The sequence below is a fragment of the Idiotropiscis lumnitzeri genome, chromosome 16, assembly GCF_059441095.1.
Source record: "Idiotropiscis lumnitzeri isolate Australia: NSW breed Sydney's pygmy pipehorse chromosome 16, RoL_Ilum_1.0, whole genome shotgun sequence".
Lineage (NCBI taxonomy): Eukaryota > Metazoa > Chordata > Actinopteri > Syngnathiformes > Syngnathidae > Idiotropiscis > Idiotropiscis lumnitzeri.
In genome coordinates, this window is record NC_142406.1 from 11,709,900 (window position 1) to 11,724,401 (window position 14,502).

Here is a 14,502-nt window from a genome sequence, read left to right on the forward strand (position 1 = left end):
TGTAGAAAGGTCATATATTTTTTAGTTTATAGCATACACAATGTATACAAAAGGGCAGTTTATTGAAAGAAAACCAAACCAAAAAAAAAGAGAGAGAGAGAATGGCAGAAAGAGTACAAAGGCATTAGTTAATTGTCAGGTTTAAAAGGTCCTGACGCCTTCATTAGACTGAATTAAATGCAGAGAACCAGGGAAAGTTTTGTCTTTTACCATTCGCGGATGGGAGGAGAATTCAGGAGGTGAAGTAGGCGTCTTGCCTGTTCAATCTCCCGCACTCTCTCTCACTTCTCCGACCACCCACTTGATCTTTTATTCAGAGGAAAACGAAACTTATGGAAATTGAAACTTAAACAAGCGTGTGGGTGTGCCAGTTGTGCGCGTGTGTGCTGAAGCAATAATGTGCGTGTCTGTGTGCGCAATTATAACTGATACAAATAGTGCATAAAAACATGATTAAAAATGCACAAACGATTTACATATTCTCACATTAATCCACTCAAGTTCCAGAAATTAATCTACGGAATGAATCCCCCGTCCGTTGTGCAGTTTTTATGGCTGTAGTGTTCTCATAATGAAAGGAAAATAATCCCATTTACGTGGCGAGCGCGCTCTGCTTGGCCGCCATCCTGTGGCGTGCGCCTCTCGAAGCCACGCCCCGTCCCGTCATCCCTCCCGACGCGTTGGGGAACCCGTGAACGGCCACGTACTTACGGTAGGCCTCGCGGATGATGCGGAAGGCCCTCGCGTTGGCGTACGGGATGTCGGTGACCGGGTCCCGGTACATCGCCGTCTTGTGGGTGACGGGGCAGATTTCCTGCACGGGCACTTGTGGACTTGACTGAGCGCTAGGTGGGAACGCGCATTCAAACGCCTCGTCGTCGCTGAACGTCACGTAGGTGCGTGAGCAGAGGCCACCGGCGGGCTGCTGGGACGGCGTGGCGGGATTGGGCGGCGCAGTCGTTGGGACATCCTGGTCCAATCTTGAGGGGAAAAAATAAAATAATAATCGTTGCCTGAAAAATGTAATCGAACTAAGCAGCACGGTTGGCCTAACGCTTAGCATGTCTTTCTCAAAGTAAAAAGTAGTGATTCTCAAACTGCAGTGTATGTACCACTCCCTCTAGTGGTGGGAGAAGGAATCACTGCTTACTAACGGTTCAGTTGTATTTAACTTTTAAGTTGTATACTTTTCTTTTTTAAGAACCGTTTGAGGCGGGGTGAACGACAGATGTGCTACCCAATGCATCCATCCATCCATCATCCAAGCCGCTTATCCTCACGAGGGTCACAGGCGCGCTGGAGCCTATCCCAGCTGTCTTTGCATTAGGCGGGGGTACACCCCAAGCAGGTTGCCAGCCGATCGCAGAAGAAATTCCAACAAATGAAAAAAGTCCGCTGTCAAATTACATAAGCAGTCATATTGTTGTTTGTGTATGTTAGATGATATAAAAAGGGATTAATCACTCAAACAATTCCAAGCTAAATTGCTTCCGGTGAGCAGATTAAGCACACACACCAACAAATAAAAAAATAAACGGTTCACAAAAGTCAGCGTCCCAAACGTACCCTTCGACGTCTACGTTCTCCTCTTTGAGAAGCGACGGCGAGACGAGGGGCATTAGGACGGAGTGGTAGCGGATGGTGGGGCCCTCAAAGCGGCGCTTCTTGTGGACTTGCTTCTTCTTGTCCGCTTCCAGGCGCTCGTAGTTCTCTACACCGAGAATAAAATGTTGTCGGAAAACATACGCCTAGTATCCAACAATAAGAGTGTGTGTGTGTTTCGTAGAGCAACAGGCTAATTTCAGCAATGCTAATTCCGACAAAAACATGCTACAGAGATCTGGAAACTTTTAAATATTAAAAAAAAAATAACGGACTAAGTGCATAGAAGAGTAATACCCGCATGGAAATTGACACCACCGCCCAAAAATACCCAGTGATCGGATGTTGAGCTCGGCAGTGATCTTGGCCTCGGCCAGCAGCTCCTCTTGGGTGAGGGGCCGGTCGCGGTGAGCGCCCCTGCGGCGTCGAGGGGCGTCCTGGCGCTCCTGCAGTCGCAGGTTGGTTTTGCGCGTGTGCTCGCTGGTGGACTGGCGCACAGACTTGCGGCCTGCAAGAGCGAGACAAAGTTGTTTCAGGAGCTTTTCCAAGGCCATGAGTCATCATGTTCCTTTTGTCGACTTTGGGTTGAGGAGGTAATGGTAGGAGGCTTTGTTGCCGCCGTACCAACATAGTCTTGAAATTCTTGCGGAATCCTCCGCTTGAGCTCTGCTTTGGGTTTCTTCTCCGTCTTCTTTGTTTCCTCTGAGGGTTTTTTGGGTTTGGGCTTGGGCTTGGCCACCTTCACGGGCTCCTGTATGGAACGTACAAAGACACAGTATGAAATATGAGTCCAAAAAACTGCTAATTATTTAAATCAGAGAGTCTCTGAGTGTTGTCTATTAAAAGTAAGTAAACATGGACATTGAAGAACAAACTGCTGTTCCCATTCGAATACTTTTGCAAACATGCCCCATCTCTTGGGGGATCCTTACGTTTCACTAAATCCTAATACAGTACACCATTAACATTGTCAAAAAATATTCCAAAAAGACCCCCCAACCATGTGGACTTCAGTACTGACTGCAATTTGTGTTAATGTGCTCTTCTTCTCCTCAAATAACATTAACATTCAAAAGATGAAATAAAAATTGGAATCAAGGTCCTATGTATAAAAATTGTCAGTTTTAACTTTAATGCATTGTAGTTCAGTTATATTTAACTTATACATACACTTGCATATTTTCTTTCAAAATTAATGAAGTGCAGTTTTTTTATTTTTGGGCAATACATTTAATTAAATTATTTTTCTTATTATCGTATATTCAATCACAATGTCCATGTTCAAACAATGTGTTATTACTGTTTATGATGGTACTTAGACTTCGTCACATTTTTTGAAGCATTACTAGGTGGAAAAAAGTTTGAGAACCACAGGTCAACCTTATATGCTTTAGTAACAACTCGGCTCTTCCTCCGAGGCGCATCATCCTCCTGGGCGCTGTCCGGCTCGTCTCCCTCATCGATGTCGAAATCGCTGTCCACCTCATCCTCGGTGTCTGAGCGATCTTCATTGTACTCATCGTCACCCGATTCCTTGTATGGCAGGATTAAAAAAATCAAAAGGAAGAGAGCATAGATGTAGAATCAGTAAAGCAGGCCAATGTCATCAGTGTTTGCTCCCATATCAACCAACAGCAGATACATTAAATACTCTCATGGGGGGCGTGGTTGAAAAATACATGGAAGAGTATGTGCCTGTGTTTTCAATGGCAATATGAAACAGCAAAGCGTATTTTCAATGAAGCCATTGTCAATTGTTTTTGCTACATCAAAAAGGGTCAAATATTTATTTTAAAATACAATTTTAAGGCCATAGCTCCACGCCCAACGTGTCCCAAATGATTAGACCCCCAACACCAATAACAACGTACGTCGTTGAAGCCTCCGTAAGTGGTCTTGTAAAATTCATCCTCCTCCTCGGCGTCCAGCAACTTGGACATGCGATTCCCCGCAGTCTTTCGGGGCTCGCGGTGAACTGCAAGACTCATTTTATGCATTAAATAGCAAACAAAGCTACCAAAGCTATTCGCCGGCTGTGTTGATTAGCGGGGTGCGCTAGCGTCAAATGTAGTTCTAAAAACTTTCGTCTTGTTTCGTGGCCGTAAAACTATATTCTCACATCCATGAGTTATAAACCGCGCTCTAATAAAGTTTTTTGAGCGAATTTCAGCCGGTAAATACATAGAAAGCGACAACAATTGCTTGCAGCTGGCGGCTAACACGAGCCTCAGCGTACGACTAGTCGCGGTTCTCTTCCGGGTCGGCAAGTGTACATCCGGTAAAGACATTTTGTCTTCAAAATAATGTCAAAGTGAATTAAATTGGACACAATGGCAAGTTATGTAAATCCATTTAGCAAAAACATACATTTTCAATCCAAGCAGGCAATATTAAATGTACGGATAACCCGTGTATTTGCGTCAGGATAGTGGTAGAATGTGCTTTGCTTTTATTTTGAAATACAAGAAACGTGCGTCAGTCACATCACGAAATGACACATTTTATGAAATACTTTATTGGATTTCAAAAGTAGTACATCAATCAATGCCACAAAAGGGTAAAATAAAATATTTATTTAAAAAATAATAAATAGTACATTTGACATTTTAAGCACGTGTCTTTGACAGTAACCTTAATGTAAGATTAAATTCATACTCCTTGAAAAAAATAGAATAGTTTGGTTTTCGCTTGCATAATAATGAAACATACATGGTCATATTTTAAAAAACACGTGGGTTAAATAAATAAAACACTGTTGAGTTTGACATGCATTGTTCTATTTGCACTTTCTGGTTGCTCTGCATGCAGACTATTGAAGTCTAATGGAATGTGACTGGATGCATGGCTTATATCCTTGAACTCTGCATGTGCTACAAGTCAGTGGTGGGGCTGTTTCTCTTCAGCTAGAACTCAGGGCTTAGACAAGGTGGGAGGACTTATGAGTAGTTCTAAATCAGTCAGTATTATCATAAAACCGTCATTCACCTAGAAAACATAAAAATGTCAGGAACAGCCAAATAAAACATCAGATTTTTATCCAGGCATATGATGACTCTAATTTAATGAGTTTTAATGTGTTTGGTCAATTCTGAATTTGGCCAAATCCCACTTTTTAGAGGGTGTGCACAGTTTTGTACCGACATTATTTAAAGCATTTAAACACGGGATCGCTAAACGGTAGGTTTTCAGCTTTGACATTTTTTAAATTTTCAATTCATTCAAATGTTTACATAAGCTTCATTGTGAACCTGCTTGTCTCCATGTAGTTACCGGCGCCACCATTACTGCTGGCGGCGGCGCTACGTGGCACATAGGCAATATTGGCGGTGTGCTTTATCTGCCCTCTGCTCTTACTCCAGAAGAAAATGGCGACAAAGCACAAGCTGACTGAGCTGAAAAAAGAAAGGAAGCCGATGGACGCTGCAATCAGCAACGTCTTGACGTCAAACGCGGGCTCGCGCGTGTCTGTCGACGAAGAAGGCAAGGCGGCCAGCCAACTTTTGAGGTGAAAGGGCTCCTTCTTAGAAAGGGCTCGGACTCGCAGCTCAACAGGCCGCGTGTCGTTTCCCGCCGCGTTAGATGCCACGCAGCGGTAAAGGCCGGCATCCTGCGGCTGCGCGAAGCGGACCTCCAGTGAGCCATTGCCCACTTCTCGTATCCTTCCCGCATCCATTAAAGCTCTCCGCTTGGGGTCGAGCCAGGTGACAGATGGCTCGGGCTGCCCTTCCGCATCGCAGTGCAACACCGCCGTGTGGCCCTGTTCCACACTCACCAGGCCAGGTTGGTGCGGTTGGACGCGAGGGCGCCGGCAGGTGAGCAGCTCCGCCATTTCCACTGCCGAGTAGTCCAGGAAATCCCATCGACCGAGAGCGCCGCACGTCGGCAGGCGTCCGCCAAAGTCCAGGGACGAACGTCGGCGCGGTAGCCACAAGAGGCGGCAGTCGCAGACCAACGGGTTTGCGTCCAGTCCGAGATGCCGGAGGGCATCCGGCGAGTGAAAGACGCCCTCCTCCAGTGTGCTCAGGAAGTTTCCCGACACGTTGAGCAGGCTCAGACGTGCCAAACCGCGGAACGTCGCCATTTCGATGCGTTGCAACCGTCCCCCGACTAAGCGGAACTCTTCTAATCTGAGCAGGTCCCTGAGCTGGTTGCCTTGAATGTAGCTAATCGGGTTGGAAGACAAATCGAGATTTACAAGGTAGACTAGGTGATGTAAAGCGACGTAAGGGACCGCGCTGAGGTTGCAGTTTCGAATCACGAGGGATGTAAGATTGAGGCCAACCAGGCTGTTCGCAAATAACGTCTCCAGTCTGGGCCAATCGGAGATGACAAGTTCCTTCAGACGTGCCAGGCCTAGAAATGCATAGTTTGGCAACACGCTGGAATCAAGACGCTGTAGATGTAAAACGGTCAACCCGCCGAGGTGCGCAAAGGCCTCAGTCGGCACCGACGTGAGGTTGCAGCCGTCCAGGTGGAGCTGGCGCAGGTCGGTTAACCCCGCGAAAGCCTGACGGGCGACAAAGACGACATCGTTGCGCAGCGCTTTCAGCACTCGGAGGCCGGATAAGTCTCGGAAGGTGAAATCGAGAAAGCCGAGGATCTCGTTGTCGCTCACGTCGAGCCGCCGAAGTCTCGACAAGGCGGCGAAGGCGCCGACCGGAAGCACCTTCAGGCGGTTGCGAGCCACGCGTAGATCCTGCAAACTCCGCAGGCCCAGGAAGACATCGGCGTCGACGTACGCCAGCAGGTTGTCGCTCAAATCCAAGTCCTCCAGTCGCGTCAACGCCCCGAATTGCTCAGGCGCCAGAGTCCTGATGTCGTTGTGGCTCAGGTTGAGTCCAGTCAAATCCGGCGAGAGGCGCTCTGGCACGGCGGCGAGTCGGGCGTAAGAGCAGTTGACGGTGGACACGGTTGCGTTGCAGCGGCAGGAGCGAGGGCACGACCCCGGCGCTTGTGACGTCAACGCCAAGCTGGCAGCCAGAACGCAGAAAGCCCCCCACCGCACTGTGCAATGGCGGCCTTCCTGCATGGAAGACGGCTGGGGGGGGGGGGGAGGGGTGAAAAAAAAAAGGCAGAAATGATCCGAGGACAATGAGAGCGTCCACTCACGTCAGGCCACAAGCTTTAATAATTCATCACAATTAATACAAAAAATATTATTATTTGAAATAACTTCTCTTTTATTATGTTGAATAAAATATTGTGCTTCTATTATGGAGCAAAATAAGGTAACCAAAACGTAGCAAAAGTTTTACTTGCAATGAAAAATACTGAAATAAAATTGGAACAAAATTCAAGACATTATAAAAATGAAATACACACTGCACAATTATATTGTTAAAATATTTTAAAATATTTATCAAGTACACAGTGATGTTACTATTACACAAATAATTTGCCTCTCGTGTCAACAAATGTAAAAAAGTATGAAAATCAAAGTAAAGTCACATGTAGCAAACTTCTCTAGCCACCAAATTTCATAAATCGATCACAAATACCTTGATTAAAAACTATTTTGTTTTGTTTATTTAGATGGATTTAATTTAGCTAAATATCTCTCAGAATGATGTGTTGCACCACAACCATAATAATAAACAGAGCCAAAATCTCAATATCATAAAAGAGATTATGAATCCATTTGAATTCATCGCTAAAAATATGTGTCAGTGTATCTTCACAGGACTACAATGAACATTGTTTGCGACAATCTCGTACTCGGCAAACATGACGCAGTTTGTGATATGCCGACACAGTCAAAAGGTGCACTGCAATATTTTCGAGGCACATCAAAATAAGATATTGTGACTCACCGGTGCTTCAGCGCAGATGTTCTTTCACTATGATTACTCCATCGTCATGTTGTCGCTAGAGAGAAGTGGGAGAAGAAAAAAGACATTTTCAGATGAGGCTTTCTTTACAAGCGCAACAAATGTGGAAATAATTCAACTGGAAATCACCTTCTGCCCTTTCGGAAACAACGAAATGAAGCGGCGTCCTCATGGCAACAACGACAACGATGAGGAGGAGGAGGAGGAGACGCTGGTTGGGTGCATGCTGGGGGATTATATGTGCTGCCTGGTGGCCTCGGTCCAAGGTTGGATTCGAGGAGGCAGGCGCGGGTCAGCCAAATTAGGAACAGTTGAGGACTTTTTCGAAGTGTATTAGACTTCAGAATCGCACAGAGGGCCCTACAGGGCCCTCAAGCTGCAGGTTTCTCACCGCTGATTTAGTCGAGAAATGCACCTCCTACATGTCTGGATTTTTTTTTGTATAACTTGAAGAGCAAAAATCCAATGTTTGCAATTGCCACAAGATGGCGGCAAAGTACATTTTTCAGTTAGAATGAAATGAAGCGCCTCATCTCACTTCAACGTGCAAATACAATATACATATATTTTTTGTATTATCATGTCTAACATACTAATTATATAATAATAATGCAAACAATAACAAAATAAATTGCACAAATCCATCAAATCATGAGATTATGCAGGTGTACTTAATGTTGCAACCCCGTGCTTGCCTACTTTGTTAAGTGCCACCGCAGAGTCGGCGCCGAGTCAGCAACTCGGCCATCTGCTTCTTCCGGGCACCCAGCCGCTCTCCGTCCGTGCCCGGATTCCGCGAGGGGTGGGCCCGAATCCACCGGCAGTGGTTGCGTAACAATGCCTTCATGGTCACTAGATTGTTTCCTGGTAGTGACGGCGTCCAAGGTGATCACACAAGACTATATTTAGCAGTCGCCGACCCCGGCGGAAGATTGGAAGGGGCTTTTGTGCAGGTACAACGCCGGGTCTCTGCGTCATCCAATCAAATACGATCAGTGGCGCAAGACCCCGCCCTAAAAGTTCCTGGCGCTCTCCAGAGTACCTACGCACCCTGGTTGGGTCTTCTTTTGGGGAAATCTGGAATCTGTTGTGAAAAGTCATTGCACATACATTCATAGGGAAAAAAAAAGTGGAGTTTCTTTGGAACTGAAGACTTTCTAAATTAATCTAAAGGCGTGCAAAAGCGTTTGCCGGAATGTAGAATTGTCATTTACTGTCACCTCAAAATCCCCAACCCGAAGAGTTCCACATTTTCCTTTTCAAGCAAAAAGCAGTTTCCACTTTGCCTCTTCCACCTTCGCATTCTATTTTGGAGTGCTTGAAAATGAGATTCACATGACGGGTCGGAGTGGCCGGGTGGTGAAAAACAGAAAGAAAAGAAAAGAGGCAATGTTTGTGCTTGAGCGCGTGGGAACAAACATCTGAAGGGTGGACATTCTGTTGGGTTCTGTTACAAGACAGAATAGGAGAAGTGGACTCCACGAAGCAAGTAAGGTAGATGGAAACCACTTTTCTTTTATCTGCGTGTTTACTTTGATTGCTTCAACTATGGCAAAAAATACATAAATAATTGAGCCACACGGGAGGGACAAATCACTCCTAACAACGCGTTCCGTTCTTATATATTCTAGTAGAATTCCACAAATGCCATTACTGCCATTGAGGTGGTTCTTTTTGATTCTTCAAAAACTATGACGGGAAAAAGAACACTAAACTTTTGCAGGATGTCCATATTATGCAAAGTTCTGCTAATGGGACTTCTGATCCGCGTCCACTCGTCACATTTTGAGAATGCGTGGCTCAGATGGACCCTCCAGCATGATAAAACCTATCAGAACCAGGTGGGGACTGTGCAATTGGACCTCTACATTGTATTACAAGTGAATGCTGGATCTGAGTTTCATCTCGTTTCTTAGACCGAGGCTACCTTCAGGAGAGCCGTGTGGGAGAAGAACTTACAAGTGGTGCTCGCACACAACCGGGAGGTCTTGTTGGGGAGACGCAACTTCACACTGGGTCTGAACCACCTGGCAGACATGGTGGGGGTTCTGGATGACTCGTTTCATTGCTGAATATGGAGGAAGTATCCAGGGCCCTTTCGTCGATGCTCCATTGAATCAATGCATACCAGACTGCCCTCTAGTGGACAAAATGCGTTACTGCGCAGTGTTATTCCGTTTCATTGAATCCAGGAACTGGGGCCTTTTGAGAATTTGTTGTTAAGCATTGCAGATTTCCCCAAACCCTTTCTGGGATGGGTGAAACAACGATTTTGTTTAAAATGAGCTTTCAAAAGGCTCAAATGTGACCAAGGCCTATATTGTTAAAATAGCAGAAACTGACACACTGAGTAACAACAATGGCGTTTTGTGATACAACTCAGGTCTTTTTACCACTTGTATGACCGCCCAAAGAATGATTGCACGTAACGTGTGTCCGTTTAGACGGCAGAGGAGGTGAACCAGAAGCTAAATGGTTTCAAGATGGACGACGTGGCACGGTCCACAAACCTCACGTGGAAGAACATCACGCTGCCTCGCAGTGTGGACTGGAGGAGGAAAGGCTTGGTCGGTCCTGTGCAGAATCAAGTAAGCCATAAAAGGACACATGGAAACAACCGAATGGACGACTTCAAACAGACGACAAAGGGCAAAAGGTCATTTACAGTTAGCAGATAGAGCGGATAGCTGCCCAAATATATCAATATATATATTTGGCAGAAATTCAACCATCGCGGTGGGTCATGGAATGTATCACCTGCAAAATGAGATGGAAAACTGTAATTGATGAATGCAAAGCTGCATAAAAATAAAAAGCACGTTCGGATGTTTGGCCACGTAATACTGAACAGAAATGGTCGGTCATCCTTTCCGAGGGCATCTGTGGGTCGTGTTGGGCCTTCAGCTCGTTGGGGGCCCTCGAGGGCCAGATGAAGAAGCGGACGGGCGTCCTGGTGCCACTTAGCCCGCAGAACTTGGTGGACTGCAGCACGGCGGACGGCAACCACGGCTGCGGCGGAGGTTACATCACCAAAGCCTACCGCTACGTCATACGCAACCGAGGCGTCGATTCCGAGAGGTCTTACCCTTACGAACACCAGGTTGGACTTTTAGTCACTTTATTAGGTACGCCTGCCCAACCTCACTGATGGAAATGTGATTTTTCCAGTATGGGAAATGTCGTTATTCCACGAGGGGGAAGGCGAGCGACTGCTCCAGCTTCCGCGTGCTGCCGCGGGCGGACGAGGCGGCGCTACAGGCCGCCGTGGCCCAGGTGGGACCCCTCGCTGTGGCCGTCAACGCCATGCTGCCATCTTTCCACCTCTACAGGGGAGGTGAGACCACCAAATTAAGTTTGAGGGTTTTTAAACTAGACACGGTAGGCCCGCAAATGCAGGGAAACGCTTCCATATTTTTAATGAATTTTCTCAGCCAGGTATCTACGATGATCCTTTCTGTAACGCAAAATTTATCAATCACGCCGTCCTGCTGGTGGGTTACGGCTCAGACAACGGACGACACTTTTGGCTGCTCAAGAACAGGTTTTTTTTTTTTTTTCATTATTTAACCTCTTATGTGCAATACATTGATCAATAGCAGAGAACACTTCGTCCCAGTGTGCAACTGAATTTTAATTTTGGTCCTGGGTGAACATTATTTGAAAATTGTAATACATTACACTTGTCTTTGCAGTTGGGGGGCAGCGTGGGGTGAAGACGGTTTCATTCGAATCGTCCGGAACGAGAAGAATGCGTGTGGCATTGGCACATTTGCCGTCTACCCTCAACTGTGATCCGCTGTGTCAAGTAGACAACTGAATAACTCAACGACATATTAAGCCTCAAGAATCATTTCAGGGGATGTTATTCACTTGACATAAAAAAAAAAAAAAAATCCTAATAAGACAATCAAGATAAAACAAACTATTTATGGCAATGATGGATATATATTTTTAAAAATGTTCTCAAATACAACTGAAGATAATGCTAATTAAAACAAAGTAAAAATATACATTTTTAAAATGTCATCTTGCAAAAACTCAGAAAGCACCATGCAACCTTCGACGAACACATCAGCAACTCAAAAGAATAGGTAAACAAAAATATTTCGGAGGGAGGTTGATTTTCGTTAATTATGTAAGGTATATAGATGTAAATAAATGACTGAAAAACTGTTGGGATTAAAAAAAAAAGAGAGAGAGAAGAACTGAGTCATTGTTGGTTTGTCTCAGAAGATTTTTTTTTTTTAAAGGTACGTTCCATACAGTGTGTTCATCCAGAGTCATAGTCTGCATGTATGAAGGCTCAAGCATATTTACACATTAACAGACATTCATATTTTTTATATATATATATTATATATTTATATTATATATATATGCTTTTACGTATGTTTGTCTTTATATACAAAACCTCTACCAAAAATAATCATCTTTTTTTTTATAGCAGCGAAAAAGAGGAATACGAAGTATATTTACAACAGTTTTTTTTAGATGACAAGGCATATAACATTTGCTTTCCCATTCTTTAAGTATTTGCATGACATTTCTGACATATATTTATATATCTATTTTTCTATACGTATATATATATATTTGTAGGCATCTTAGTCCTCTTTACACCACAAATGTGATCGAGGTGTCAACACAATGGTGGACCAAACATGGCCTCCGCTGGACAGTGTAAACTCACAGTGGGGTGTGTGTGTGTGTGCGGCTCTGACCTCAAATTACAATCAAATAAAAGAAAGCCCTCGCCCCCAATAAAGTTGGAAAAAAGTGAATTAAAATAAAGAAAAAAAATAAATCAACAAAACAAACAAATCCCAAACAAAATTGTAACAGTCAAAACTAAACAAAAAACCCACAAACTAAAGCAAATACCAAAACATTTTAAACCAAATAAAATACAGTAAAATAAAAGCGAAAGCATCCCGATGGAAAGGATTACAACTTGCAAGGCGGATGAAAACCAAGTACGAACAAAAACTGTGCCTTGTGTGTTGACGTAACAGCGACCTGTCAACATACACGCGTAAAACGTCATCGCACCCCTGCTCAAATGGCAGCTTTTGTGATAAAAAAAATTAAGAAAAAAAAATGTGAAAAATAAATCAACTAGAACATCAGAACTTTATTTGGGGTGAGGTGGCAGGTGTGTGCGCCGACTATCTTTTCACGTGGCTGATTCATTCTATTTGTTCTAAGGGTGTGCACACTTGTGCAACCACAGTTTTTATTTTGTTTTTTTTTACCAAAGTAGAGTTGTACAGGTCATAGGTCACATCAATGAAGGAAAAAGTTTAAAAAGTTTATCTTGCTTTTTATATCACAAAAACCTGCCACTTGCAGAGGGGTGTGTAGACTTTTTATATCCACTGGATTCATAACACACAGCTCCTACATAGATTTCAATTGAAGAAATGACACGCGGGGGAAGCCAAGCTAAACAATAATAAATCTCTGCAACTATTTTTTGTCTTTACGTTTTCATGTGCAAAGATTCGTGCAACACCAGCCAGCACCGCGTGGTTAAATTCCAAACAAAGAAAAAACTGATTTCCCCAGGAATCGCTTGACATTCTTTAACATGACACCAAATGGAATCGAAAATCAGAACTCAAACTCCCGGCATGCCGAGCGACACTGCAACATTCCAGTGTGGAAACAATCAAACGGGACCCTCAAGTTTGTGACGAGGGGGGTGAGCCATGTCACCGTGCGCCAAACATCTTTGGAAGGCAACGGGCCAGAACGACAATTTCATTTGGATTTCGTGTTGAAGTTTATCTTCCATAACATGAAGGCGAGTACAAGGGACACACTGAAATGCAACAAATTCTACTACGAGAATAAAGTCATACAAATGACTAGAATTAAATCGGAATTAATAATACAAATAAAGTCGTTGTTAAAGTTGTAATTTACGAAAAGTCATTTTAATATTTAAAAAAAAAAAACATTTCAATGTTCTGAGGGAAATTTTTCTGTTCCTCGAATAATTTCAAGCAAATTGAAATGAGAAGAGGGTTTTTATGTTTTGGCCCCCCCCCCAGTGTGGCCCTTATACTCGTTTATACAAAAAGTCATTCAGGAGTCAAGTAACAGATGCTTGAGGACAAAAAAAAACAAACAAAAAAATACAACTTTGGTGTTGCAAACCTTCCTTTGCTAAAAATTTATGATACTTCCACCAGGCTATTTTTTTTTTAGTTAGTATAATCCACAAGTCAGAGGCGAAATATTAAAAATAAAAATAAAAGAATTCATTATTTAATGTAGAAAATATTTCTCCTCGGCGCAGCTCTTTCCTGTTTCTTGATCTTAATTGCTAAATATTTTATTGAGCCTGGTGATTACAAAAGCTTAAAAACATGACATGCTCTGGTTCTTTTTCACCAACACTTTTTTTTTTTTTTTAGTAGCCAAGACAAGAGCGCCGCTTTCCTCTCTTCATTGACCAGAATGCAGAACGATGCCGATTAACGCTAAAGTTCAAGTTTGCCCGTCCAGCATTGTGGATTCGGAAATTGACTTTTGCATTCCGATAAGTTGACTGACAGCATATTTTGCATGCACCCCGTAAGCCATTTTGTCCGGGTTCGACATAGACAATTGGTTAGTGAATATGGCGACACTTTTACTGCATGTGTTAGGAACGCAACAACACCCGAGAGGACCCCCTTCCGAAATTTTAAATTCAAAGCTGATTGATCCCACCTGCCAGATAAGCTAACACGCTAAATCAGAGAAACCGTTAAGTGCATTCGTTCATCAGCTTTTAAGAGCAGAAATATTGTTGCTAGAGGAAAATATTTCAAGAAAAAAAATATTTTGGTGTTTTTACGATGAACGATGTGTATTGTAAATCAGAGTTTAGTTTTTAAAAGCACGTAGTATTATGTTTTTGTTTATTGGAATTTTTTTTTTTCCTGATCGGGGAAAAAAAAGTGCTGTCTATAGTAAAGTGGATGTTAGATTTAGAAATAAAATAAAGTCGTTTTCGGAAATATTTTATACAAAGATTTTATTTTATTTTTTTTCTATTTTCGCATTTTTTCTTTGCATGAGATAA

At 43.4% G+C, this 14,502-nt stretch overlaps 3 protein-coding genes across 4 annotated transcripts; 1 reads left to right on the top strand and 2 right to left on the bottom strand.

Annotated features, from left to right (window-relative positions):
* Positions 1-45: 45 nt before the first annotated feature.
* On the bottom strand, positions 46-3,862 carry vps72a (vacuolar protein sorting 72 homolog a). Its single transcript, XM_088318648.1, has 6 exons — positions 3,474-3,862; positions 2,983-3,135; positions 2,227-2,353; positions 1,934-2,110; positions 1,567-1,711; positions 46-980 (listed from the first exon to the last, which is right to left on the bottom strand). Exons 1-6 carry the CDS (start codon positions 3,597-3,599, stop codon positions 593-595), a joined length of 1,116 nt encoding a protein of 371 aa, XP_088174774.1. The 5' UTR covers positions 3,600-3,862; the 3' UTR covers positions 46-592.
* Positions 3,863-4,184: 322 nt separating this feature from the next.
* On the bottom strand, positions 4,185-7,815 carry LOC148321437 (leucine-rich repeat and immunoglobulin-like domain-containing nogo receptor-interacting protein 1). Its single transcript, XM_088319168.1, has 3 exons — positions 7,560-7,815; positions 7,413-7,467; positions 4,185-6,640 (listed from the first exon to the last, which is right to left on the bottom strand). Exon 3 carries the CDS (start codon positions 6,629-6,631, stop codon positions 4,829-4,831), a length of 1,803 nt encoding a protein of 600 aa, XP_088175294.1. The 5' UTR covers positions 6,632-6,640; positions 7,413-7,467; positions 7,560-7,815; the 3' UTR covers positions 4,185-4,828.
* A 955-nt stretch (positions 7,816-8,770) lies between these two features.
* Positions 8,771-11,610, top strand: ctss1 (cathepsin S, ortholog 1). 2 transcript variants are annotated; one of them, XM_088318244.1, is made up of 8 exons: positions 8,771-8,924; positions 9,154-9,271; positions 9,347-9,469; positions 9,875-10,018; positions 10,282-10,530; positions 10,599-10,764; positions 10,866-10,971; positions 11,123-11,610. In XM_088318244.1, the coding sequence occupies exons 2-8, from the start codon at positions 9,155-9,157 to the stop codon at positions 11,220-11,222; spliced, it is 1,005 nt and encodes a 334-aa protein (XP_088174370.1). In that variant the 5' UTR covers positions 8,771-8,924; position 9,154; the 3' UTR covers positions 11,223-11,610. The 2 variants fall into 2 exon arrangements, with proteins under 2 accessions (XP_088174370.1, XP_088174369.1); XM_088318243.1 differs by having other exon boundaries at positions 8,771-9,271; positions 10,306-10,530.
* Positions 11,611-14,502: the final 2,892 nt, after the last annotated feature.

Bases quoted from the DNA above. Each gene is read 5' to 3' on its own strand.
- vps72a (XM_088318648.1), bottom strand. From the start codon at position 3,599: ATGCATAAAATGAGTCTTGCAGTTCACCGCGAGCCCCGAAAGACTGCG. The intron at 1,712-1,933 runs GTATTTTTGGGC...TTCTCGGTGTAG, and splicing joins GCTCAACATCCGATCACTGG to AGAACTACGAGCGCCTGGAA. The intron at 981-1,566 runs GTACGTTTGGGA...TTTCCCCTCAAG, and splicing joins GAGAACGTAGACGTCGAAGG to ATTGGACCAGGATGTCCCAA.
- LOC148321437 (XM_088319168.1), bottom strand. From the start codon at position 6,631: ATGCAGGAAGGCCGCCATTGCACAGTGCGGTGGGGGGCTTTCTGCGTT.
- ctss1 (XM_088318243.1), top strand. From the start codon at position 9,122: ATGACGGGAAAAAGAACACTAAACTTTTGCAGGATGTCCATATTATGC. The intron at 9,272-9,346 runs GTGGGGACTGTG...CTCGTTTCTTAG, and splicing joins ATAAAACCTATCAGAACCAG to ACCGAGGCTACCTTCAGGAG. The intron at 10,531-10,598 runs GTTGGACTTTTA...TGATTTTTCCAG, and splicing joins CTTACCCTTACGAACACCAG to TATGGGAAATGTCGTTATTC.